Consider the following 26272-nt stretch of genomic DNA (forward strand, 5'->3'; position numbering starts at 1 on the left):
TTTTTCAAGATTGCATTAAAGCTACCTAAAAGAAGTAGTGATTTGGGTTTGGTGAATAATAATAAATGATGAAAGAAAACACTTCGTTTTCAAGATGTGCATAGTTACCTAAACCAAATTTCCAAGTAGAAGCCGATGAAACAATTGTTGATGTAAATGGTTGAAACTTGCGTTTAAAAGTTGAAATGACCCAATTCACAGTCTTAAAACATATGTTTACAATCGGGTGGTTGGATTTTTTATAAGGCTTATAGTTTAAGTTGTTAAAAATTTATATATTATAAACTTAGGTTTTAATTCAAGAAAATTGACAAGTATTAGTGGTTTGTGTGCTAGTGTTCTCACTATATCATTGGATTCAAATATACATTCATATGTATGTAGCTGAAAAAAAATATAAAAAAATAGTATATAAAGTATTGTAATGAAATGAATGAATTTATCCAAAAAAAAGTATTGTAATGAAATGTAACCGTCAACAAATTTCACCAACGGAAAATATCAAAAGCTGATTATGTGAAAAAGTGATTTTTAATTTTATTTTATCGTTCTTTGAATTCTAAACTGGTTATTAGATCTATATTATAGTATTAGATTTACCAGACATGTTTTCGAGTAGATAATGATATTGGTTGGAGTCTTGGAGGGAAAAAAAAAGAAGTTCTATGGATGCCAAACGTTTATTTTGGCAAATTTTAATCGTCGTTCAATTGTTTTGACCTTACGAACGTTTTTACCTATAAAAAGATTAAGAACGTTTGATATATAAAGAAACATTGACCGGGTTAACAAAAGTAATTTGTCTAATTTGGGTAATTAAACATGTCACGCCAGGTGATCCCGTACTTACCCTTTTAGGCAACAATAATTTAATATAGTCCTTTTAATAGGTGCACCCAAAAAAAAAAGTCCTTTAATTTATTAGACCCCTAATTTCAAAAATTGACATTTTCTGTAGAAAAAGATATTCAGAAGATTCATAGCAAGATCAGTTGGATCCAAGAAAATGGTTTATTAACATTGAATAGACCTGAAGTTCATCAAAATACATTCCAGATAAATACAGTAAGTATTACATGACAAAAGCCTCACATTATTTAAACTAAGAGAATCACAATGGAAAGTTGTAGCCCTGTGTAGGGTAATACATATATTCTTTGTCACTGATTTTATCGATTAGTTATATAATATTTATATTTGTATATTCTTTGTCATAGCATCATTTATCAAGAAGTTCAAAGATTCACGAAAAGATCGAACTTTCAATTATATATTCACGTTATTATCAATTACTATTGAACCATTTATCAAACAAAAACAATAAAATATCCAAATTATATTGGACCATCCCATCCGTAATGCTGAACCAAGTTTCCTTTAAGTCTACTTTGGTTGTACATGCACATGAGATTTTGTTTTTGTAATAATCTCCATCACGTTCATTAGAAAATAAAAATAAAAATAATCTCCGTCACATGGTTACGTTAAAGTCTTTGTAGGTACTTAAAAAAAAGTCTTTGTAGATATAAAAAGCAATATAACAGCTTTAAAAACTATGATTGGAATCTTAGGAAAAAAAAAAAAAACGATGATTAGAATTATTATTTTTATTGTTTGTTGATACAGAGTATTTTCATTGAGATCTTTAGTAAAGCTTTCCTACAAATTAAACTTGAGTCCAAATTTCAGATCTCTATTCTTTTCGAATCATTTTTTTCTTTCATATTTGTTTATACATAGATTAATTACCTCATACGTATATTCCATACGTTGCATGCATCTCGCTTACACACTTGAATTCCGAAATAATGTAATGGCGTGGCGTGTTGACAATTCATAAATAGTCCAAAATTAAGTTACCAACCAAAAATAAAATTTAAAAAGTAACAACGTGCAAGTTTTAATCTGATATAACTAGTTTGTGCTAGATAATAGAATTTCATTTTAATCGAATGTCATATCCCAAAAATACCACAACAAATTGATCATTTTGCCTTCATGTAATAATGATATGGTCGCGTATATATGTGGCTATTATGCGATAGGTGAACTCACGTGGTTGTATGTTAAATATAAACAATACGACAGCTGGTACGGATTACTAATGATGTATATGTGATTATGTGGTCCTCGTCCTTATTAACATATACCGATCCAAGATTCGAATAACATTAAACATTAAATCTCAAACTAAAATGCTAGTGTAAGTGCTTGTCAAAATTCAAAACACCACAAAATTTTATGGGTACCAAGATCTACAAAGAGATACACACATTCAAACGAGTCAAGATGTAAAGGACCTGTAAATATGTTGAAGTTGAGATACTTAAATGTCATTACAAAACCTCTAGTAGATTTTTCTATCTACTCATATAGGTATGTATATCATGTATCCAATCATTAGTCATAGTAAAATTAGACCCTAAGAGATCACGAGCATCTTTTAGAAGCTCAATGAAGAACGGCGGGATAAGTCTTATGTAGTGTTCCCCTTCATTGTATGGTCAACCTTGGTATCATGGGCGTCCACAGCCTCTCACTTCGTATGTATAACCTCGTGTATGTGAACATGTTATTAAGACTAGGGTTGGCAAATTATATGTTAGATATATGCTTTGATTTGGTATTTCATGTGATTCGATCCTAAAAAAAATAGATGTTCGATATGATTTAAAGCAACACAAATGGTAAAATATATAGTATGTTTTCAACGAAACAAATCACAAATACTTACTTCAAAAAAATCTGATGTTCTTTAGCATGTTCAAATAGAGCGGTCGCTCAAGGTTCTGATTCAAACAAAAATCTTGAAATTTTGTATGAATATGCTTATAAATTAGGAACTATAACTCTCACAAACTACCAAATCTTTAATGAAAAAAATTTGAACATATAATACAAATAGTTTGAGAAGATAAATATCAAAGATTTGGTATATCGCTAGCTAGATATGTTAGGTATTCCTTTTGTCTGAAAATGTGAACCAGCCATACTTTGAAGAAGTTCTCGAAAAGAAGAATTTTCTTCCCCACATTTGTCTAAATTATGTTTGGTCCATGATAGCAAAATGAATAGTATCCTAATTAAATTAAGAGACATAATAATTGATAAGTAAAACTTATATGTAAAGACGACAAAAAAGAAACATACTATTTGTACAAAATTCATTTATTCATGTCGTGTATTTATTCGTACGTGTTTTCGTATTCGCAGCTGCAACTAGTTTTGTTATCATATGTGATGTGTGTGTGAGTGTGATGTGATGCGATGATGAAAATCACATCGGATTTTAATAACACGTAGTGCGATCTTACTGGTGATGGATGACCCATGTGCCTGCAACGATGACTCGCGGGTCAGACCTACTAGAATAGAACCCAACATTGATACGCATAAATATATACACATTATAAATATATGGAGGTATATTTAGTTTACAAATATATTTAGGTTTCATATATTTATCGATATAGTCACAGGTATGCGATATGCGGAGGATTACGAGAACTATACAATATTTATATTAATAATGATTTGTCAAAATGAGTAAAATTTCCACGAGCTTATCATTCCGGAACAAGCTAGGCATAATTTTTTCTCAGGAGCTAGAGGATCAAAATGTTTTGGGTTATTGATACGTTCCAAATTTTGGATTTTCGATCCGTAAAGATTTTTGGATTCTATCCAAACCAAACCAAAATCCGAAAAATTTAATGTATGATCTGTTTGGGTAATTTTAGCATCCCAATCCGAACCAAATTGATTAATGTATGATCTGTTTATAGGTATATGTTGTTTATGCAATCTGTTTGGATTTTTGAGAAAGCAGTTTTGGGTTTCGGAATTTATTCCCACGCTTATCTGTATTGTGATTATTGATTAACAAGGATATACGTCAATCAATAAATAATTATAGTCATAATTACACCCAAATAAATAAATAATGGGATTCTTGTAAACCTATTTTTTTATTTTTTGGTAAACACGTGAAAGATTTGTAAACCTACTTTATATAAGTACTTCCATCTCTTTGTCTTTGTTACAATTTGAATCAGAGAGAAATTAAGAAGCGAAAAACAAAGAACGAGAGGAGGCGAGAGGTATAGAAGAATATTCCTTGTGATTTGTGAAGCAAGCCTTTTGTTTTTGTTTTGTGAGTATCCGATCTTCCTCTTCTTTCTCTTGGTCATAGGGTTTAGGGTTTCGTTAGTCATACGTTAACAAATAAATTAATTTCGATTGTTCACTCTTTCCACGCGCTAGAGTCATCATGGCAATGCTTAAGCGCACGATTAGCATCGTAAGAATCGGAAGAGGTCTGAGTTATCGTTCACTTTCTTCCGGGAACCATGTCGACAAATTAGGAATGGTTAAGGCTCTAGAGGCGATCAACGTACCCTCAACACAAGCGGAGGCATTAACCGGCGCAATCACCAGTGGCTTTGAGTCGGTGATGGGGAAGGTTAAAGCCGACATCGCCAAATCCGAGGCAATTCTTCTTTTCCAAACTTTCGTTAATTATTAGTACTGGTATTCTCACTATTACTACAGGAAGTCAGGAACATATGATGGATCGTGTGTAGAGATCTGTTTTCTAGTATATCTTGTGTTGTGAACTTAATTATCCTTAGAAACGGTTAAGGTATCTTGTGTTGATGACAAGTGTCCAGAAGTATAGATGTCTTTGTTAATATCTTGTGTTGTTATCTCCATGGCGTACGTGATAAATACTCATTTAGTTTTCTCACTTAAGGAATGCTAGAAGATCTGTTTCTTTTTTCAACCTAATTAGTGTTCTTCATTGTCTTTTTTTGTGTATAGGAGTATAAATCAACTCGTGTTGCAGAAGAGTTTCGAAAAATGCGAGCCGATATTGAAAAGATGCGAGCGGATATTGCTACAATACAAGCAGAGGAGAGGTATTAAATTTGACTCGCTTTTTAATATTTGTTTTTGTCCCATTTAAACTTAGACCTTTCCTTTGAAACAGGTGTGATCACGATAACCACATACACAAAGTTGAGCAGGTATAGCTTTTTTTTTCCTAGCTCTATCCATTTATTTTACACTCGTTATTACTTGAGATTAGTCTTTAGATCGGAAATCAGAAGAAGTAATATATGTTTTGGGTATTTCAGGGTTTTAACGAGTTAAAAGATGAGTTCGACGCAACAAAATATAAGATCGTGAAGTATGCTATATATACACTGATCCCTGTGGCAGCAGCTGAAACTGGTATGCTTTTCTCGATGATATACTAGCGACGTTATCGGATCTTTGGAAGGAATCTAAAGAGTTCCGAGCGACGAAAATCAACTGACTCAAACATATCCCCCCAACTAGAATGACTCGTGGACTTTGTTTGGTTTTGTGCTTTTTTCATTGACATTGGTTTTATGCTTTTGCAAAGTAACTCTTATGCCTCCAGTACCATCACCTTAGTCCAAAAGGAAGTCCACTTTTAAAAAATTCAACTTTTTCACTTATACTTGCACTTATATTTTCTGAAAAAGAAATAGAATTAAAATTACTGGTAGTGACTTGTTTTGGCGGCCTCAATATACACGTCGTACTGTACTCATCCTATAACTACATTACATCACTCGTAACAGCTGATAAACAAGTTTCTGTCCCCAATGTTTATTGATTGCTCTCCTCTCAGCTGCAAGCTGCAGATATATGTTGACAAGTTTCAGAAACACAACAAACACCGTCCATTTAGGCGCAGTTCACATGCGAATTCAATATCAAACTTGTATAGACAAGTGACGATAGAACAATACGGAGCTCCCCTTTGAAAGGAGTTGAAAACGTGTAAGTAGCACAATAATTAGTATTTCAAAATAAAAGCATGCATTGATATTTGAAAGGAGTTGGTCTCGTTCCCATCAAAGTCTTATCTCCTGATAAGCTTTTAAACTTAAATTAAAAAACAGGTCAGACAATCTACTGCCACCTGCCTCAACCATGGGATAGATAAATGAAACCTGAGAGATATTCATCATGTAAATTCACCGGATTTCACTCAATAGTCCTTGACAGTTGAGACTGCATTTGTTTATGCATGTGGGAAACATTCTATTCAAATTTGCTTATGATTATTATGCATGTCCGCCCATACGTACGGTGAGTTCTCGTATACCAATCATATCTACAAGCTAAACAGTTACAATCAGAAATAAAAGATTAACATTTTTCCATAAAATAATTCTTAGCACCCTAATCTCTAGAACTAAAATTACTAATGGTAAATGTAAAACCAATGGTCTTTGTGAAATAATTACTTGTTAATTTAGTTCAATTCCGCAATTCATATTTTTTTAAAAAAAATTGTGAAATAATTTAGTAAATTAATATGTTTCGAATAATTGATGTTTAGAAGGTATTATAATTTTGTGTTAGTGTATAATTCTAAGAAAATTAAATTTTATAATTTGTTGAATTGATTTTGATGATTTTTAAATTGGTGTTTCAATTACACTTTTCTAGTAATTATCTTCTATATATCAAAGAGAGAATAATTCTCGTTGATATGACAATCCCATATTTTTCTCACTTCTTGTTATTAATTTTTTAAAAAATTCTACTACAAAAAAGTTGTATTTTTAAAATGTACACTTATATTAGTAGGATTTTTTATAATAAAAAAAATCAGATAGCTTTAAAAATGTACACTTGTTTTGAAGAGAAGAAAACAAAAGAGATGCAAAATCGCTGATAACATTGTAATCTGCCACCGTCTCTGAAGCTGCATTCGACCACTGAACCTCTTGAGGGTTTGATTAGATATACCCATTTTACTGTTTTCTTTGTCCGAGTGAAAGTCTGAAGCTTTATATCTTATGATGCTTATGGAGAGCTCTTTGTTCTGTTGTGTGCTCTATTCCTGATAAAACCATGTGATGCTTGCTGGTTGATAGCTTCAACTGATTGGGCCTTTCCGTTAATTCGGGATGTTAGCAACTAGCACAGTAATTGCAGGTGAAGGTGGTGTCATGGAGTTGATGTTAATGAGTGCTTTGCCAAGTCACTTCTTCAAGATAAGAGAACTTCTATCCTTTGTTGAATCAGGCTCTGGGTGTTATTTTCTTCATTTTCTTGATATTGTTGATATTAGTACAAGAACACGCTGAATCTGACAGACATATTTTCATGGCTAGCTAGCTTCTCGCCGCTCATCATGTGTGCCCAAGTTACACTTTATGAATCATTCTCAAAGAAAAAACCGAACTTGCTGTCTTGTATCTTAAGAGGCCGTAGAAGTTAGTATCTTTTGTGTTGATAAGCTGAATACTTTTGAGTCATATATCTATATATTAATGCCTGTTTGGAGCAGCATTGTGAGGATGCTATAGTGTTTAGCCTGCAGTTGAACTCGGATAGCTTCAGACATCTCAAAGAATTTTCGACTTATGGCATTGGCTTTGTCTCAGAATGGGTATCAATGAGTTTAGCTCCTTTGGTCGCAGAGGAAGCGGCTTTCAGGAGCACAACGGTGAATCGCCGCCTTTTCCATGGATCCCAGGTCTAATTTTTATCATTCAGAAGGACAATATGAGAAAGCGGCTGTGTATATTTTTCCCATTTATTAGAGGAAGAGGACTGTCTCAGCTCTATGGGTTCTGATGATTGAGAGTTGCAGGCGTTTCGTACAAAGCATGCAGGCAAAAGCTTTTTCAGGTTCTTTGACTGCCGGTGGAAATAAAATAAATGCAATACAGGCCTTGGTGTTTCGATGAAGGTGGTAATCAGGCTAAAGTGCTTTGCAGGACTTGTTTTTGGATTTGCCCGCTATCAAGAAAGTTTCTTGAAATTATGTATCCAGTTGTGCCGAGGTTAAGTTGCGGTACTTTCTTATTTCAAAATTGTTGGGGAGCCTTGCTGATGTATGCAGAATACAAAGTTCAAGTTGCTGTTGTGGATCTTTGGTCATTTGTACAGCGAGAGGTACTGTGTTAGAGCCAGTAAGTTTGGATGCTGGTGTGGCCTTTTTAAATAGAAAAGCATGGTTAGAGCTTGCAACTTGGCTCAAGGGCATGCTATTTCTCTGGATTTGGAAACTGCCGCCCTTAAGATGTCAGCAGATTTGAACAGAACTGAGATTCCTTCATCTGTAAGCAGCAAGGCTCTGTTATACGAGAGCTTAAAACCAAGCATCTGTAAGATTACAAAAGTCCACTCGACTTTGTCCTGCAATGGGAAAAGGGTGGGTTTCATATGCTTTCGCAAATCTAATGAGTCCACCCTCTACTCATTCTCCTTTTCAAGCATTCTTGGTTAAGAGCTCCAACCTGGAAGGTTTCACTCTGACTGAAGATGAGGCTGAATCCGTGGAGTCTGTGGTTATGCTTCTTCAGAAGGATGATTTCAAGGATCTGAAAACGCTGGGCAAGATGGAAACTATCATACAATTACTGCAGACCATTCCGAACCAAGAGCATTGCAGCAGCAAGTGGTGCAATAGGAGAGTAGCAATACAATGTGTAGATTTCTCTAAGCAGACTATCATTAGGTTTGGTTCCATGAGGAGTACGTAGAACATATAAAATCAGCACTCTTGACATTTCAAAGTCCTTCCTTGGCTGCTGGTCTGAGGGATGTGTGGCGTTTATTGGATAGTATTGCTGTGTCTTTGGCTTCTCAACAAAAGAAGTCATCAGTATCTTTAAAGGAAGTTTCTCCTAGTTTGTCTTGGTTATCATCCTGTAACATTCCAATGCCTGGTCTGGCGATTGAAGCATCAAGATATGGAATTTTAAGCGTATAGTACTATTGGATCTTATGAAGGAGGAGCCGAAACAGCTCCTGCACCAGGGACTTTGGTGTGTTAGAAAAAGGTTCACAACAAAGTTCCTGAGATAGTACTACTATCTTGGCTAACCCAGACAATGGAAGCCGCATTATGGTTGACAGGTATTGAAGTCACATCATATTTAGAGCAAATTGTGAAGCTGTTCTTGGTGTTCTAAGGAAACCATGGACATACTCTTCATGTTGATGGAAGTTCTTTTTGTTTATGACCCAAGGGAATTTCCATGATGTTGCTGCCATTGTTAGCTCGAGTTTGTTTTCATCAAGAGTGAAAGAAATCCGTATTAGGTTGCAGGTAAACATTCATAACACTAAAGCAGACATAATAGAGCATAATTGTGGTTGCAGGTAATTCTCGTTGCTTATATTTTGTAACTATGTTCGTCAATCAATTATGTGCCACTTACTATAACAAAGTAAGCTTGATTTACTGGCATATGATGAAATCCAGCTCCAACACGAACCATACTGGTTTACTTCATTCTTTTCAGGAACATCATGATCTCTTACTGGCTATGTTACCAGCTGTTGTTTTTGTTGCTGAAGTTCGACTGAGTGTAGTTCCGGAGGCAACACAAGCACATCGCAACAGTAGTTACACAGAAGTTTCCTTTCTAGAGTTAGCAACCTCAGTAAAAGCCTCTCCTCTACTCGGACGGCACTTGCTTTGCAAAGAACATTACTTCTGATCTACCAGACAATAAGCCAGCTATACAAGTCTTGGAGTTGGCTGCGCATACACTGTCTACGGATATCATGTCCTTTGCCAAAACACTGGCGGCAAACGTTTTGCAGAAGATGTAAAAAAGGTGGATGGAGAGTATGCAGAGCTGGCTGTCTCAAATGGAACGAGGCTTGAATCAAAGACCAAGGGTGGTTTGATGAATTTTATGCAGTCTCCAGGACTTGTAGAAAGCACCAATGCTGGGTTTTTCCTGATAGATACGAGGCAACCAAAGGAGTGAATGTCCTGGACTCTAGAAAGGAAACATGGAAGGAATACACATGGATGAATTCACTCTATGATCAAATGTATATTATAGATTTTGAAAGCTTCAATGGCAAGGACCCATAGGCGGTGGTTCTCACCTCTTTCTGTTCTCAATTTTTCTTACAAATGACTAAAAGTAATGGCTAATTGCCTAAGATGTATCAACAGGTTACTTTTGAAATGTAATGGCTAACATCATTTCTTAAAAAGCTTCTCCTGCAATTTGATCCATTGTTCGTTGATCTTGACCTTACGCAGCCTCTGGTTCCTTGCTTTAGCTTCTTTAACTTCCTCGGTCCTGCCCTCAACTTCGATCTGATTTTCTTTCAACATCTGTAGTCCAGTAGTTACACCAGCACCGGCAATGACAAAGGAAATCATGAAAGAGCAGACACGTTTAGCAAATTCGAACTTTGCTTTATCCATCTCAGCAACTTTCCAGGAAACAAACTGCAGAGAAACCAAATAGATTCAGTCGTCAGAAACTATAATTAACTTTTATAAAACCCAAAGATGGTCAAAAAGAAAGAAAGAAAGAAAGAAGCGTTTACCCACGAAATCACGAGAAGATCAAACGTACGAAATCTCTAATCTGAGATATTTCCGGGAAAAATAACAAACTGAAAGAAACACCAAATCGAGTAAGCGCATTGAAGTAGAAGAAATAAACTTAAATATCAGGCTACGAGAAAGAAGAAGAAGAAGAAGTACCAACGAGAAGCAGGATGATCTAAAAGAACTGACTTTGTTATCTTCTGGGGAAATATTAACAAAACTACAGAGGAAAAAGAAACAAATATTAGGCTAAACAGAACAAACCTGCAGAGAAACACCAAATTGAGTACGAATATTAGGCTACAAGAAAGAACAAGAATCGTTACCAACGAGAAAGGAGGATGATTCAAATCAACGGACTTTGTTTTCTCGGAGATTTTCCGGGAAAAAGTAACTGCAAAGAGAGAAAAACAAAGAAACAAATGGTTTGAGAAATTTAGAACTAGTAGAACTCGAAGATCGTCGAAAGATAAAAAGACACCGTAATCTTGAATTGCTTGCTATACAAGAAAGTTTCACAATTACGGACGTCGTTTTTGAGAAATGAAGCGGGAAAATGCTAACAGAACTAGAGAGGAAAAAAGGATCAAATCGATTGAGAAAATTGTGGAACTACTAGAAACTCGAAGATCTTCGAAAGATAACAAGTAACGTTAACCTTGAATTGCTTGATAAAAAAGAAAGATTTACAAGTACGGACGTTCTTACTGATAAATTTTCCGGGAAAATGCTGCAGAGAAAAGGAGGAAGACGATCAGAAGATAGGAGAAGAACTGTGAGAGAGAGAGAGAGATAGAAATTCTTTAGTTGTGATTTCTCTTTTGATCAAGTTTGCAGAGCCGAAAGCTACTTAAATAGAAGACACTACTGATGATCAAAAGAAAAATAAAATAAAATAAAAATAAAAATAGAAGACACTACTAACAGGCTTAGACAAATAAAGCCCACCAAGGCCCAGTTCGTATCCTATTGATTCTTTCTCAAGGAATGCAAAATTTCAGAGATGATCGTAAGAAGGTGACTTACAAGTACAACCAAGAGTGAACAACGTTTCCTTCATATATCGATCACGTCAAAGGCTCTTTATTATGGACGTATGATCTTGAACCTCATCAATGAGCTTGAAGTGATTCCTTCATTGGTGCTCGCTCGTAGTTTCTCTAGGTGAATATTAACCTCTATAATACCTTTAGCCTCATCTGTTCTACCAATACAAACCAACCTTGCATACCCTACCATTACCTTCCCCTGAAAAACCAAACTTGTCCTCAAGGTAGTCATCAACAACCATTCCACAATCGCTTATCTGCTCATCTTCAATTCCTTTTTTCACATACTCACTCCACATCTTCATTTTGTTAGTATTTTGCTTCAGCTCTTCCTCCTTATTGCTAAAACTGATCCAATCTTGGTTGTGGGAGAAAGCGAAAGTATGATCCTGCCATGTTTCTCCAAGTTTGGAGAGCCAACTATAGCCTAGAATCACATCAGCCTCAGTCTCGGTCAAATCCAATAAAAGGAAATCCTCAGTGATTTCTACTTCTTGAACCCATAGACTGACCCCTATGCTTTCTATGCACCGCCTCTGTCCCAATAAAATCGAAACGTGGTTTGTAGCTCTCATGGGAAGTTGAAGGCCTAATGCTATCTCATTGGAGATTAAATTGTTGGTTGCTCCCGATAACTACGACGAACTTGTGCCCTGAGATAGAACTATGGAACCTTAGACCCTTACTCTTGATTTATTCTATCATTGACTGCTCCTTATCCAGTCTCATTGTATTAAGGTCCTCCTTTACACCTTTAAGCTCATTCCTAGCATCATACGTATTAGCTTGCACCATGGTAGCTCCCTTGTGTCGATTGGTAGTCATTCGGTTCGGATTAGCTCCGCTTATATAATATCGAAATTTAGATAAAATATACATATTGGATTAGAAAGAATACGAGAAAACCGTTTACACTGTTAAACAAGAAACGCGTGAGTTTACTTCAACCCATTACAAGATACTAAAAAACACTACACCAAAGGAACACAACTTAAGTTTGTTGGTGCCTAAAGCCCTTTCTTTACAGGACCGGGCCTGCTTGCTGAGTTACTGATACGTGAATTGTGTGTTTTACAATTTTCCCTTTTGGCAATTCTTTTGGGCTCAGTTTTGAGTTTCATTTTGGACTTACGATTGTTTTTTTTTTTTGTTTTTTTTTACTTTTTTTACTTCTTTTATTTTGTAATAGATAAGATGACAAAAAAAAATAATTTGTGCCAAAAATACCTTCGTAATAAGGTAGAATATTTCGGTCTCACGAGCTAAGGGAGGATCAAGCTACTCCAAATTCTATTTAAATTCTAGAATTTCAATTGTGATAAGGATTAGAAGATTTAAGAATATTTACTTATTGTTTATCTGTTTCCATTCTAATTAGGTTAAACATAAAGTTAAGTTTTATATATTGTATCGTTTCTTGAGACAAAGAACACATAATAAAGCGTTTCCCCAATCGTTTGTTAGTTTCTTCAAACATCCGTTAACAAATAAATTGATTTCGATTGTTCACTCTTTCCAGGCGCTAGAGTCATCATGGCAATGCTTAAGCGCACGATTAGTATCGTAAGAACCGGAAGAGGTCTGAGTTATCGTTCACTTTCTTCCGGGAACCATGTCGACAAATTAGGAATGGTTAAGGCTCTAGAGGCGATCAACGTACCCTCAACACAAGCGGAGGCATTAACCGGCGCCATCACCAGTGGCTTGGAGTCGGTGGTGGAGAAGGTGAAAGCCGACATCGCCAAATCCGAGGCAACTCTTCTTTTCCAAACTTTCGTTAATTATTAGTACTACTACTACAGGAACATGACGGATCAATGTACTCAGTTTTCTCACTTATAAAAAATGTTAGAAGATTTGTTCTTTCCAACCTAATTAGTGTGCTTCTTTGTATTTTTGTGTAGGAATATCAATCAACTAGTGTTGCAGAAGAGGTTCGAAAAATGCGAGCCGATATTAATAAGGTGCGAGCGGATATTGCTACAATGCAAGCAGAGAAGAGGTATTAACTTGACTCGTTTTTAATTTTTGTTTTGTCCCATTAATTAAACTAAGACCTATTCACTTAAAACAGGTGTGATCATGATATCCACGTAAACAAAGTTGAGATGGTATAGCTTTTCTCTTCCTCTAACCATTCATTTTAATTACACTCGTGATTTGAGGTTACTCCTTAAATCGGAAATCAGAAGAACTAATAATATATATATATATATATATATATATATATATATATATGTTTTGTGTATTTCAGGGTTTTAATGAGTTGAAAGCTGAGTTCGAAACAACAAAATATGAGGCCGTGAAGTATGCTGCATATACACTCGTCGCTGTGGCAGCAGTTGGATCTAGCATGTTGTTCGTGATGATATGGTAGACACGTTATCGGATCTTTGGAAGGAATCTATAGAGTTCTGAGCGACGAAAATCCACTGAGTCAAATATATCCGCAACTAGACCGACTCGTGGACTTTTTTTGGTTTTGTTATTTTTTCATTGACATTGGTTTTATGCTTTTGCAAAGTAACTCGTGCCTCCAGTGCCATCACCTTAGTCCAAAAGAAAGTCCACTTTTGAAAAATTAAACATTTTCACTTCTACTTCCACTTGTTTTTTCTTAAAAAAAAATAGAATCTAAAATTACTGGTAGTGACTTGTTTTGGCATCAATACACGTCGTACTATACTCATCCTATAACAACATTACATCACTCGTAATTGATAAACAAGTTGTTCTCCTCTCAGCTGCAAGCTGCAGATGTTGACGAGTTTCAGTAACACAACAAACACCGTCCACTTATAGGCGCAGTTCACATGCTAATCCAATATACCAAACTTGTATAGACAATTTTGTAAGTTTCTACGTGACTGTTACATTCAGTTCACATGTTCAAAGTTACAGAGGATAAACTGTTTGCAAATCAAATTTTTTTAACTTTGTCGAATATACAGAATGAGGATGATTGACCAGTGACCAATTTCAGAAGTTTACAAATAATATGATATTTTCTAAATATTGGCAAAATTAATTCAAGCTTTGTGTTGTGCTTCGCTTTTATGACATGTACAGTAACAGAGTAGAAAAGAATGGCAGTTGGGTCCGTATAAATTGTAACACTATCGAGAACAATAAAACTAATGGAATCTACAGAAGAAGAAGGATTTCAAATATATCTTCCTTATGAATCTGTCACCATGCATGTGCTCTCAGTTTGCTTACCGGAGAAGTAGTTATGCCACGGGAGGGGGGAATATCTGCTTGTGTAAGTCTCGGTGAACTCTCTCCTTCTCAAGCTCCTCCACAGTCCAAAAGGTCTCTCCCAAAAGACAAAGAGATTGTTTAAATGGAAGTGATAAGACCGGTTTGGTTTGTGCATAGACATGAGCAGTTTGGTTCGGTCAAATTTCTTAGGACGAGGCGCCTGTCACGGTTACTCATTAGTTTGATGAGTGGTAACTTGTGGGAGACTTGACGCCAGATTTCCTTCACTGCTCCATTTGGGTTGTCATAGTCAAAATACCGTCTTACCTGTATACATGGCATCATTCAGGTACGAGAATCGTCCCAAGTTATGATAAAGAGGATCAAGTTATGATAAGAAGGAGAAGGTACCGATTTCATTTCTCTCTGATACTCGAGGATCTTCTTGGTTTTTATTTTCCTCAGCATCTGAACCAGAAATCCAGGCTGCAGAGCTGCATTGGCCTCAACAAAAATGGAAAACTTTCTATAATCTATAACATCTTCGAAAGGTAACTCGATACTATCGCTAACAATCAGGGGCACACACAAACTGACAATGGAGTCAAAGAGTCTGCAGGCGGATGGAGTGTCACCCGCAGGATTTAAACAAAACTTCGAAGTATGCATTCCTTTCGTAGCAGCTCGTCGATTCTCTCTGGACTGAGTTCCATGTTTTATTGTTACATCATCTTCCTTTTCAAGTACTTGGAACAGCAAATCACGAACTTTTCCACCCTGAACACATACAAAACCAAAACTGTATGTATATTTGCCAATACTAATAATAATAGCATTACCACAATGGATTATATACACATTTCTGTACATTTGCCATTAATAATAGAAAGCTACAGAATTGGAACATTTTAAGCAACTTACATCTTTGCGATATCGATTTCCCATGAAGAAGAGTAATGTGTTGCGATCCTCAACTCCAATTTCTCCATTGAAGAGATTGACTCTATGGGAGTAAGGTATTACAACATCCTTGACGAACGATCCTTGATCAGGCCTCAACCGCCCGAAATCCGAAACCAGCAGAACTGCGTTTTTGACCCGATCCAAGATCCGATACAACGCATTCGGATCGCCTGCGGGTATCACGTGATCTCTCCCAGCATTCCTCCTCCACCACTCTTGACCTTCAAGCCACTCCACCAACCCTTCCTGCATCTTCTCATCGCTGTAACCGGATCCAGCTTCAACGGGTCGACCCGCATTTACAATTAAGCTGAGTGAAGAGAACACAGGGACGTAGAAGAGATCAGCGTCGGCAGGATCCGAGACACGGACAATCGGAGACCCGGATCGATCAACTTCGGGTTGATTAAGATCCGAGAAAAGATACCACTCGTGCATATGTTGATGACCCGGATACTTAAGCGTGGTGACGTCACCGACGGGCTTCTTGATTCCGCCGCGAGCGATTGAGTGCTGCTCGATTAAACCGTAAGTGAATCTCTTGGGGAGATTGTACATGTAAACCCTAACCCTAGGCTGAATCGGAGCACGTCCTTCATCATCATCATCTTCACGGATTAGCTGGCGAGGGAGATCGGATGAGGAAGGGAGAGAGCGACTAACGGAGGCGTTGAGAATTACATAGATGGCGATGACGGAGACGACGGCGATTGCTGCTCGTTTGAGGAGGGAAGATTTACGCGCCATTGGAGATTGAAGAAGAAGGTTAGGGTTTTCAGGTGAGAGATTGAACAACTTAGCTCACTAATGACGAAGATGACTGTTGGTTCTAATTTTGGGTTCGTTACATTTCGTGCCCCCAACAGATATTCTTTTTTTCTTTTTAATAAATTTATAAAGTAATTAATTATCTTAAGAATTTGTTCAATCTTAAGATTATAAATGATTGATTTATGTTAATGAATTATGAAATTAGTCGATTACCCAAGATAAAGACATGCATAATAGGTTTTCTGAATTACAATCCAATACATAACAAGAAGACTGTTGCGAGGGATTTGTACAAATCTAATCTCTCTACATAATTGTCTTTTTCTTTTGGGGAAAAAGAAACAAATTTGTCTCTTTTGTAGAATGTGGGAGTGTTGTTACTTAGTTATGCTGTTTATATGAGATGGGACCAGATCTTGAGACAGCAAACCTAGGAAGAGGACTAGGACCTGTGCTGTTTGATCCTGACCCTCCTTTATGGCTCGAGCTGTAATCCAATGGTCCGGAACGACGAGAACTTCCCCTTTGTTTGTTGTTGTTGTTGTTCTCATTGTTTCTTGAGTTTCCAGTTTCGGATTCGGTGTAGTGTTCCTGACCGTATAGTGAAGATGATGAGCCTTTGAAGTAGCCTGAATCAGGGGCAGCTGTAGAGCTACTGCCGCTACCACTACCACGCTGGGGAGTGGTGGAGTTTTTCATGGAGGGAGAAGCGTGGATGAGCGATACGGATGGGGAGTGGTACGGGGATGCTGTTGAGAGCGGTGTGGAAGGTGTGTTGGAGTAGTATTGGGTGTAGATTGACCTGAGGATGGTGTACGGGACATGTGATTCGAGGGAGCTTCTAGGGAGGTATGGTGAGATCTCACAGAGTTGGTCCAGGAAGATAAGCTTAGCCACGAGATGCGATCTGAAGAACAAAAAGGATGATATGATGATGATGCGGATAAAAATGCGAGAGAGAGAGTAAAATAATTCCAGGTTTCTCTTACCTGTTGGCTTCGCTCCATGAATCTAGCACGATCGATGCAGCGAATTTTACAAAGAGTAACATTGAGGATTTAATGCTTGCTTCAGCAGTTACACGGGGTGGAAACTCTGAGTCGAGATTTTCACTAGAGTGATGACCATTCGAGAGGGACTGATGCTGCTGCTGGTATTCACGTTGTAACCTTACGTACTCACTTCCAGCGATGACAGCACTAATACACCGAGCCAAGCAATGAATATTGTTGCTGAATCCGCCAGTCTCGATGTTGAAGCCAGTAGTGTTCCAGGCGTTTGAGGTCATGAAAGAGGCAAAAAAGTAAGGTAACAAACTCCATGAGTTGTCATTTGCACCTCCTACCTCTTCTAGGATTAATCTAACCCATTCAGAGTCGTGATCACCTGCTACGCCAACACCATTTGCCACGCCTTTGATCCTTCTGATTTCTTTCTTTTCAGGTATTTCTTCAGGTATGTGCTCAACGATGCCAGAGATCATCGAGTGTATCAAGGATGCATTGTCTTCAAGAACAGCACCAGAGGCTTCAGCGAGGAGGTCATCAAAAGCCAACGCTTGACCAGCTTCAATACAAAATCCTATTACGGTATCCAAATCAACTATCTGCCTAACAGATGCGTCTCTCTCCACTCTGTCACCAGAATGCATACTTGCAGCAGCTGCTTCAATCAATTCCCGGTTTGATCTCAGAGAAGTTTCTATGCAGTTTACCAGGGCAGCTGTATGTACTTTCATCATCCTATCCAGCCGGTCAACTCCATAGCCGCCGAAGATACGAACAAACGCCTGTAATTCCTTGAGGTCGGTGACTGACTCTGCAAAATACCCTCCAACTGGTCTAGTGCTTTTGAAGTATTTGTGCCTCGGAGCGAAGAGGATTCCTGCGCCAGACACATCCTTGATGATATTGTCCATGTACCAGTTGCATACAACTTCAACTGCAGATCCAGTGGTTTGCTGTTGTTCAGCAGGTTTTTCGAATGTATGCAAAGATGACACAGGCCCTGAAAAGGCTTCTGTGAGTAAAATTTCTCTGATGCCTTGGGTTAGGTCCATGCTAACGTGCTGCTCTGCCAAGTGAACTATGCCCATATGCCGCCTGATAAGAGATTCCAAAACAGAAGGCCGCTGGAGATCGTTATCGGTTTGTAGAGCAGTAAGAAATCTTCTCTTGAAGTTCCCAAGGATGCATTCTCTCATGTACTGCAAGTATCCAATCGGCAGGATAAAATCAAAAAGTTTAAAAGCTTAACAGGACCAGACGATGAGAGAAATTCATGAGGTCTTTCCATAAGATATTGTTTTATTCACAGGACACTGAGAAAACATGAAAATTTTCCAGATAGGATTCGAGCATATATTCTAAAAGAATTCAGCCATATATATGTTTTTCTACCGAATTTGAAATCTAGTAGACTCACCTCTCTTAGAACAAATACGTGGTTTATAACACAAATAGGCTCCATGTCGTTCAGAATTGAACACAAATTAGTCAACCTTTGAATTGCAGCTTCCAACCTGCCATCACGAGGAGATATTTTAGATAAACAGTATCTAAGGAGCACTGATTACATGAATACAAGAACAAAACTTAAAGCCAGACTTGGGCGCTCACATCTTTATAGACTTATTATTCTCAGGATAGCTCTCATGGCCAGGCAAAGTAAACCCGCCTACAACCCTGGGGGATTTCACTGAAGGAGCAGAAATTCTTGATGCATTATTCAGATACGCTGCAGCTTGTTCTGGAAGAAGCTGAGAAAGGTCAACACATCAGTTTGAGGACAGTCTCAAGTAGAAGATTGCTTTTGTTATAATATTGATTTTGGGTAAAGATATCCGACCTGAGATTCTAGAGCGCCAAACCCGCCTTCTGAATCAAGAATATTAATTAGGCCCTCCAGTCCCCCCATTATTGATTCAATAAGAGACTCGACGTAAAGCACAGCATCTCGCCCAAATTTGGTAACCTGTGGAGGAAGACAAGAACATGACATTTCCGTTTAATAGAAGGTGTCACTGATATAGAGAGGTGAGACATGACGGGATAGACAATGAGAATTCGTGGTTCACCAAAAAAAAAAACATTATGTTGCTTTGTTTAAATAAAAAAGATGCATACTAAAGATTTGTAATCCAAAAGTAGCTTATGGAATCAATAACTTTGTCTGCTATAGCACATATGCAAAACTGATAAAAAGGAGTCAGATTCAATTTTACAACCACTTTTATTGTTTATTGTCATATTGAGAGTACTATGGTGCTCGTTGGGTGGTCTTAACACTACAAGAATCTCATGATCCACAGATGTTAATACAGAAAGAGTGCAAAAAGCACTGAGATTTGGATTATAGATTTACCTCCTCAGGAATTATTAGTGAAGCACATTCCGGGAAACTACTAGCCACACTGAGCCATGCACAACAATGCTGAGGACGTCCTTCTGGTCCAAACATTGTATTTCTGAAAACCTTTTACAAAACTCAAATGTTAGATTATGCATAAGATGACATGGGAAAATAGTAGACAGTGAACAACAACAGGAAGTATACAGTTGTGAGGTGTTGATGGTAGAAATATAATTTCTTCAGACTTCCATGCTTTGACAATTGAGACTCTAACTCATCAACACATCTGCATTAATGAAATTCTGCAGGATATTAGTTTCGTTGTTTCTCTAGCTAGAAGTTAACCAAGTAATGGTATATAAGGCCGGGAACAGTACCTGGACCAGTTATATGCAGCATTTCCTTCCGATAGCAAGCCCTCCTTCCCAGTAGAGACAGTGGCTTTTTCCAAATGCCTGATGTTTATCGATGATCGAGAAGAAGTGACAATCATCAAAATGGACAACCAATCTTTCCGGAAATCCTGTACAACAAGAGGCACTGAGCATTAGAAAATAGATTGGAAGATTAAACATATTAATTGTGTTGGGACCAGACTACAACTAGGATTTGAAGACAGGCCAAATGGGAAACATATGGAAACATGAGTGAATTAACTATATAGTGTATATTGATTATCTGTGAAAGAAAAATGCAATTGCATCATCTGACTTGAAAATAAGTGGATATAGTCCATCTTACAGATAGGTCACATGTGATTGCAGAAACATTTTCTCCCTGCGCCTTGGGTATACTTTCGAGATGTTGCACAATACGCTGAAAAAGGCCTTTCAAGGTAGGATCAAGGTCCAGAGCCACAATTCCAGGAGTACCCATCAAGTAACGAATCCTTCCAGCAGATGAAGAAAGGTATGATAGTGCATAACCTCGAGCAGCTGCATTTCAAATAACAAACACCATTAAGGTTACCAAATTTTGAACATCGGTACTGATCAATGAGCTGCAACGGGTCCAACACCAGAGTTTCAAGCTCATATACTTAAAAACCAATGTTCAAGGATGTGATATCTAAAAGTAACAAACCTGAGATGTACTTGCGCACTAAACAGCAGAGACGGTCCATTCCATCGAGCAGGAAGCCAATGGTAGGATCATTTGGATCCTAGGAAATAAGGAATGATAAATCAGTAAATAATAACCAAATTTTGAGTTCACTGAAAGTCAAAAGTTACAGTGTTGAGAGGCTTTCAAAGTTCAAGCAATCAACTTACTATGTCTACTGGTATCACTCGAGCAGCTTTGGATCTTGAGGATGCAATACCAGCATGTTGAAAATACCAGAGAACCTCAGATTGGGCCAAAGCCAACGCAGAGAATACCATCTAAGGGAAGAAAAGTAAATAAATCAATTATTGGGAAAGTTTAGGGAAGGGAAGAACTCTTATGAGTATAATGGATAGATCTATGCAGAGCATCAATGATACGTAGTTGACACAGAAATCTTGTAAAACTTTTCATTTGACACTTTTGGTAGATTAAATTCTATAGAAGCAATTTGTTTTTTCTTCTCAAACAAACCAATAGCTTCAAACCCTAATATGAAACAGACTAAACCGATACCTGAATGTTTGGAGCCAGCAAACTTGGTTGATCAGTGAAAAATAAAACCATCCGCCCTATTTCCTGCTTCAGCAATATTCTCCTTTCTCGGTGTATGGTATCACATAATTGCAATGCTTGCTCATGCACCTCACTGAAAGCAGCGACCAAACAAAAGTAAATCTATAAATTCAGAGCTAAAGTCACAAAAATTCTCCAGTATCAGATGAGGATTACAAAGTACTGAACTATTAAAAATTGGAGTTACCTGATCATTTTCTCAACTTGTTTTGCTACACTATATTCTAGATCAGCTTCCTTTTGTTTAGTCCGTCCAGACTTAGCCATCTTCTTTGATTCTAACACTCGGGGTAAAACATACAACTGGTAGTCTTCGTGCAACAGAATGTACTGCATAGTTAGATTAATAGAGTCAGCTGATGCAAAACTAATTCCAATACCAAACTCTTTTTCGCAGACCATTTGATATAAACTCACCTCATCCCGGAATAACGTCACGACTAAGTTTTCCTTTAGCACGACCTGAAATACAACAGGACAGTATTAGAGACAGCACGAATTACACGCAATCTTGATTTGTTTTGAGCATCAAAAACCTAACTCCATTACTAATCTTAAGTTAAACAAACACTGAAAATGAAAGCACTTAACATTTTACAAACAAAGGCAGAGAGAGGCAGAAAATTTCTGATTTGTGAAACAAATTTATAGAACCTATTATTGACCAGATAAGATAGTTTTCAAGATAGAATCCTTGGAGGAAAAACTTCTTTATCAAGATCACAATCGAGAACAAAATGAAAAACAGATTCATACCAGGGCGATATCAATGCTAGTAACACGAAGAAGCTCGTCGGGGCAAACGAGATATCCAAGAAGCACCCACTCTCGGTACGAAGTAACATTTGCAAGATCTTGCGCTCTCTGTAGGAACCAAGAGTGTATTATCTAATATTAGCACTATACATCGAAGTAGAGTTGTAAGGGAAAGACAATAGCATCCTACTAATTCTGAGAATCCTAAGCTTTTATGTTGATAATAATCTAGCCGTTCGTACCATGGGATGAGCAGAATTTGTAAGTATATCTGGGAATCTAGGATGATATGGGCTTAAAAATCCCTCATTTCTCAACTTCCTCGTATCTGCAGATAGAAAAATACTGGGTCCTACAGCCTCCAGGACCTAGGAAAATAGTAACGTTGTTAGTACTGCTGTATCAGTTGCAATATTAGCTCGTAGGATACCCGTGATTTGAATAAAATATTAACCTCTCCAATCCTTGGGCTGACAAAATTCAAATCTTCTTGTAAGCCTTTCAATGGGGGATCATAAGAGTCTATGAATTGCACCAAGCTGGATGCAAGACGAGGAGTGTTAATATATGATATCAGAGTCTATTGATTATATACAAATTAAAAATGATACTACAAGGAAAAAAACATCCATACCGGTGATAAAAGTCACAGTCTCGATCATTTCTTGATAGCGCATGCAGAAGGTTGTAGACTTGCAACAACATTTTCCTAGGAATCTACTTTGATAAAATAAACACTCTTACATATTGATAATAATGTAATGTCTCACATGACATGTGTAATCAATCCAAATAAACAAAGAACTAAGAAAAGGAACAAGCTCAGCATACCTTCTCTGCGAAGAGATTGACTCGGACAAATGCACAAAAGAGATCCATGAATGCATGCAGAATAAGTGAGTTCTGATGAGGCTGCAAAAAGCTGAACTAAGTTATGAGCTAATCATGAATACTCAACAATTTTATCTTCATCCTCACAGACATTTTTGACAAGTAAATAATAACTTAATGTACCAAAACATTTCATGACCTCCACCTAAGGTACGAGTTCAAAAGAAAGCTCAAAGTTTCAACCCAGAGCAAGTAAATACTTTCCGCAGATGAGAGACTTTGACTCACCAGCAAGGTAATTACAGTGCTGCTTAGGTCCAATATAAGCCGCAGTGCCTGTTCTCGAAATGCCATCAAGTCGAGCAGCAGCTGATTCAAGAAAAGAAAAATGCATGACGAGAGGACTATGAAGGCACCCCTTACTGAAATGCTACACACGAACTAAGGAAAGAAGGCTAGCAAATAACTACTCGTTTACATTTTAAAAGTTAAAACCATGTATTAGGTAAATCATATATGCATGCCCAGATATATAAAGCTGACTAATGGTGAGATGGAATAGAAGATTGAATATTGACTATATAGCAGACTGAAGATTGAAGATTGACTAGGTACACAAAGAAAACTAATAGAAAGATTGACTATATAGCATGTAGGACTTCCGAGATGCTTCACCATTCTCGAACAACAAGTTTCACAACAACAGAACGTAAACCCAACAACATATTACATAGATAGTTTCTTATTACCTGTATCCATGGCTCTAAGCTCTGTAAGTGAAGTTCAGCACCATCATGCAAGCTATCCAGTGAAAACTTATCAATCTGCATAAGTATTGCAGAATAAATCTTTTTTCATTTACCATCAGATCAACAAATCAAACAGTAAGTCTAATAAAAAAAGAACTCATGACTTACACGTTCAAGTTGCAATTTGCTGAAATGCTCAGGGAACTTTTTAGAGAGCAAAGTGCATATCCGTGGATGGTTAGGGAAGACACCCGCTTTCCAAAATGCTTCAGAGAATACATGGCCAACAGGATCAGGATACTCCAAGATTTGATTCAGTCTATACATTTTAGCCATGAGACCGTCAGCAACCTCAATCATTTGAACTACCCATTGTATGTTCAAAGCCTTTGTGGAACCACCAACATGTCCATCAATTTGCTTAGAGCTCCTAGTAGAAGACACTGATGCAGCCATTTCAGGTCCCAAGTACTCAGTCCATCTGGAAGGACCTTCCCATTCCCTTGATCTCACAGAAGTCGGGGACATTGATTCATCTTGAGATGGATAATATTGACGAGAATTCGCCATTAATTCAGTACAATAATCTCTACAATAAAGGAAAATGTATTTCAAAATCACGTTACACAATCTCGTCCAACATAATTTACTTAGCTCTCTACTCTTGCATTCATCTTCCAAAAACCCAGTAATACTCAACAACGAGTGACGAGTGAGAATAGATATCCCCTCGTCAATTTCCCAGCAACCAAACAAGGAGCTAAAACCAAGTCAAGCAAGAGTCTCGTGAAGATTGAAAGTTACCTGAGAAGCTTTAAAGGCGAAAGTCAAATCGAGCAAAAATGTCTCAGTAAGATCGGAGCTTCGTCTGAGAGTTCAGATCTGAATTTCTGCAACCTACTCCGGAGACGATGATGACGACGACAAAGAGGAGAGAGAGCGTCGGGCTTAATCGGAGTGTGTGAGCCGAGAAATAAAGAGTTGCTAAATTCGGGTCTCTCTCATTTAAGACAAAATTAGTCAGTAGAATTTCTTTCGTTTTCAACTAAAATGCAGATTTTTTTATTTTTTTTTACTCTTTTCTTGCTCAAGCACATTTTTTACTTTTTACCTGTAAATCTAAACATTTCCATAGGAAACGAAACAATGTAAGTAGAAGAAAATTATGAACAATTGAACAGCTGAAAGTGTTTATCCCTTTCAAAAAATAAATTGTTTATAAAATTTTAATAAAATATGAGATTTTTAGTTATATTGAATCGGAATTGTCTACTTGAATTTGAGCAGTGCAAGACAACATTTTTTCACTAGAAAAAATGATATTTCAAATCATGTGTTGTTTTGGTTTGATTGTAGTTATTTGGATTACAAGTTTTTTTTAGCAAAACTATAGGATTAGCTCCAACTATTGAGATTTTAGCATAACAAACCAATGTTCTTTTATCATATGTACATTAACAGAAGGTAAATTCAAATCTACGACATCTATTTCAATAATGAGGATAGCTAAAATAGAAAAAAGTATTTGGTATATTATGTAGTAAGTACTATTTTTAGTATTTAAAAGGAAAATTTCTGTTAGAAAAAGAACAAACGTTCTAGTTGGGTGGTTGAAATGTAAGTTTTCGAAGCTTTGACAAAATGAGAACAAGTCCCTTAACCGGTAATTTTTAATATTTAAAAACAATTAACCAAGAGAACAATATTGACGTCGACAAATACTAACTTGTAGTATATAATTATCATTATCTCTACATATGGAGTAGCTTTTAGGTGTAATAATTGTCAATTATTTTAGAATTACTGTGTTAAACTTTAGTATGATTCGACTAATAAATAATGTTTCTGACGTTTCTGATGATGAATTTGCCCCTCCCTCACTTTTTGTTGCGTGTCCAAAGCTCAGTGCTATCCAAGCATTTCATCTTTTCAACATAATTATTTGATTTGAGAATTTAATCATAATGTTGATATTACTTTTTTACTAATAGAAAACAATCAAACAATCAAATTAATAAGTAAATTAGTGGAAACCATGACACACAAAAACAACTTCATATAATAAAGTAGGGTTGACAACGCAGGAATATTGTATTACAAGGCACATCTTGTAACTTTGTTGGACAACTGTGGCTAAACAAGCTTGGCCTTCACAATAAGCAACAATGATTCCAAAATCTTTTCCCTCTGTGCACATATCATTGCATCACAGATTTTGTTTCCTTTCACATTATCTTTTGAGGTCCCTATGAACCAGAAAATAACAAAAAAACGGTTTTCACACGGTTGCTACAATATGACCGAACCTATATTCTTTATTCGCATGAATCTTCCATTAGCTTCTTCTTTGTACTCGGCTATTATCTTGGATTCCAATTTCTTCATCTCAGGACTGGGCAGTTATTTTACTGAACTCCAAATTAATTCAAGAGTCTACAAGTGTAGTTGCTGCCGTGCCTAGACCTACGGAGGTAAGGTCCATCTGAAGAGAAGCATTTTTCTTGTCAACATGTTATCTTATATAGTATGAACATTACCAATCCGGTGTACAATTGTTTATAAAT

At 36.9% G+C, this 26272-nt stretch overlaps 6 protein-coding genes across 9 annotated transcripts; 3 read left to right on the forward strand and 3 right to left on the reverse strand.

The window, feature by feature from the left end:
• The first annotated feature begins 4006 nt into the window (after window positions 1–4006).
• On the forward strand, window positions 4007–5600 carry AT2G35070 (uncharacterized protein). Of its 2 annotated transcripts, NM_129059.3 has the most exons (5): window positions 4007–4153; window positions 4264–4489; window positions 4822–4919; window positions 4991–5027; window positions 5139–5600. In NM_129059.3, exons 2-5 carry the CDS (start codon window positions 4271–4273, stop codon window positions 5259–5261), a joined length of 477 nt encoding a protein of 158 aa, NP_565795.1. In that variant the 5' UTR covers window positions 4007–4153; window positions 4264–4270; the 3' UTR covers window positions 5262–5600. The 2 variants fall into 2 exon arrangements, with proteins under 2 accessions (NP_565795.1, NP_001325300.1); NM_001336540.1 differs by having other exon boundaries at window positions 4007–4489.
• A 1612-nt stretch (window positions 5601–7212) lies between these two features.
• Window positions 7213–9857, forward strand: AT2G35075 (uncharacterized protein). Its single transcript, NM_129060.3, has 10 exons — window positions 7213–7525; window positions 7612–7695; window positions 7742–7846; window positions 7942–7980; window positions 8034–8159; window positions 8206–8512; window positions 8596–8761; window positions 8838–8913; window positions 9027–9106; window positions 9303–9857. Exons 1-10 carry the CDS (start codon window positions 7435–7437, stop codon window positions 9498–9500), a joined length of 1272 nt encoding a protein of 423 aa, NP_565796.2. The 5' UTR covers window positions 7213–7434; the 3' UTR covers window positions 9501–9857.
• A 140-nt stretch (window positions 9858–9997) lies between these two features.
• Window positions 9998–12201, reverse strand: AT2G35080 (ATP binding / aminoacyl-tRNA ligase/ nucleotide binding protein; the record flags this gene model as incomplete). 2 transcript variants are annotated; one of them, NM_001161080.1, is made up of 8 exons in its annotated part: window positions 9998–10252; window positions 10383–10394; window positions 10684–10751; window positions 10864–10925; window positions 11066–11087; window positions 11600–11833; window positions 11919–11942; window positions 12159–12201. In NM_001161080.1, the coding sequence occupies 8 exons, from the start codon at window positions 12199–12201 to the stop codon at window positions 9998–10000; spliced, it is 720 nt and encodes a 239-aa protein (NP_001154552.1). The 2 variants fall into 2 exon arrangements, with proteins under 2 accessions (NP_001154552.1, NP_181053.4); NM_129061.4 differs by lacking the exons at window positions 10864–10925; window positions 11066–11087 and adding an exon at window positions 11384–11411 and having other exon boundaries at window positions 11580–11833.
• A 722-nt stretch (window positions 12202–12923) lies between these two features.
• Window positions 12924–13785, forward strand: AT2G35090 (transmembrane protein, putative (DUF1640)). The gene is made up of 4 exons (NM_129062.2): window positions 12924–13158; window positions 13311–13408; window positions 13481–13517; window positions 13661–13785. Exons 1-4 carry the CDS (start codon window positions 12940–12942, stop codon window positions 13781–13783), a joined length of 477 nt encoding a protein of 158 aa, NP_181054.2. The 5' UTR covers window positions 12924–12939; the 3' UTR covers window positions 13784–13785.
• Window positions 13786–14319: 534 nt separating this feature from the next.
• Window positions 14320–16454, reverse strand: ARAD1 (Exostosin family protein). The gene is made up of 3 exons (NM_179910.3): window positions 15529–16454; window positions 15019–15384; window positions 14320–14934 (listed from the first exon to the last, which is right to left on the reverse strand). Exons 1-3 carry the CDS (start codon window positions 16315–16317, stop codon window positions 14746–14748), a joined length of 1344 nt encoding a protein of 447 aa, NP_850241.1. The 5' UTR covers window positions 16318–16454; the 3' UTR covers window positions 14320–14745.
• Window positions 16455–16467: 13 nt separating this feature from the next.
• GRL (transcription activator) lies at window positions 16468–24724 on the reverse strand. 2 transcript variants are annotated; one of them, NM_001036408.3, is made up of 23 exons: window positions 24513–24724; window positions 23877–24297; window positions 23709–23783; window positions 23248–23328; window positions 22960–23040; window positions 22763–22845; window positions 22583–22667; window positions 22371–22496; window positions 22129–22236; window positions 21790–21834; window positions 21560–21702; window positions 21313–21445; window positions 20964–21074; window positions 20776–20854; window positions 20434–20627; window positions 20070–20215; window positions 19897–19978; window positions 19705–19815; window positions 19189–19314; window positions 18960–19099; window positions 18766–18862; window positions 17331–18547; window positions 16468–17248 (listed from the first exon to the last, which is right to left on the reverse strand). In NM_001036408.3, exons 2-23 carry the CDS (start codon window positions 24276–24278, stop codon window positions 16723–16725), a joined length of 4191 nt encoding a protein of 1396 aa, NP_001031485.1. In that variant the 5' UTR covers window positions 24279–24297; window positions 24513–24724; the 3' UTR covers window positions 16468–16722. The 2 variants fall into 2 exon arrangements, with proteins under 2 accessions (NP_001031485.1, NP_181056.2); NM_129064.3 differs by having other exon boundaries at window positions 21560–21834; window positions 24513–24603.
• Between the last annotated feature and the right edge of the window lie 1548 nt (window positions 24725–26272).

This window comes from Arabidopsis thaliana, chromosome 2 (genome assembly GCF_000001735.4).
Source record: "Arabidopsis thaliana chromosome 2, partial sequence".
Lineage (NCBI taxonomy): Eukaryota > Viridiplantae > Streptophyta > Magnoliopsida > Brassicales > Brassicaceae > Arabidopsis > Arabidopsis thaliana.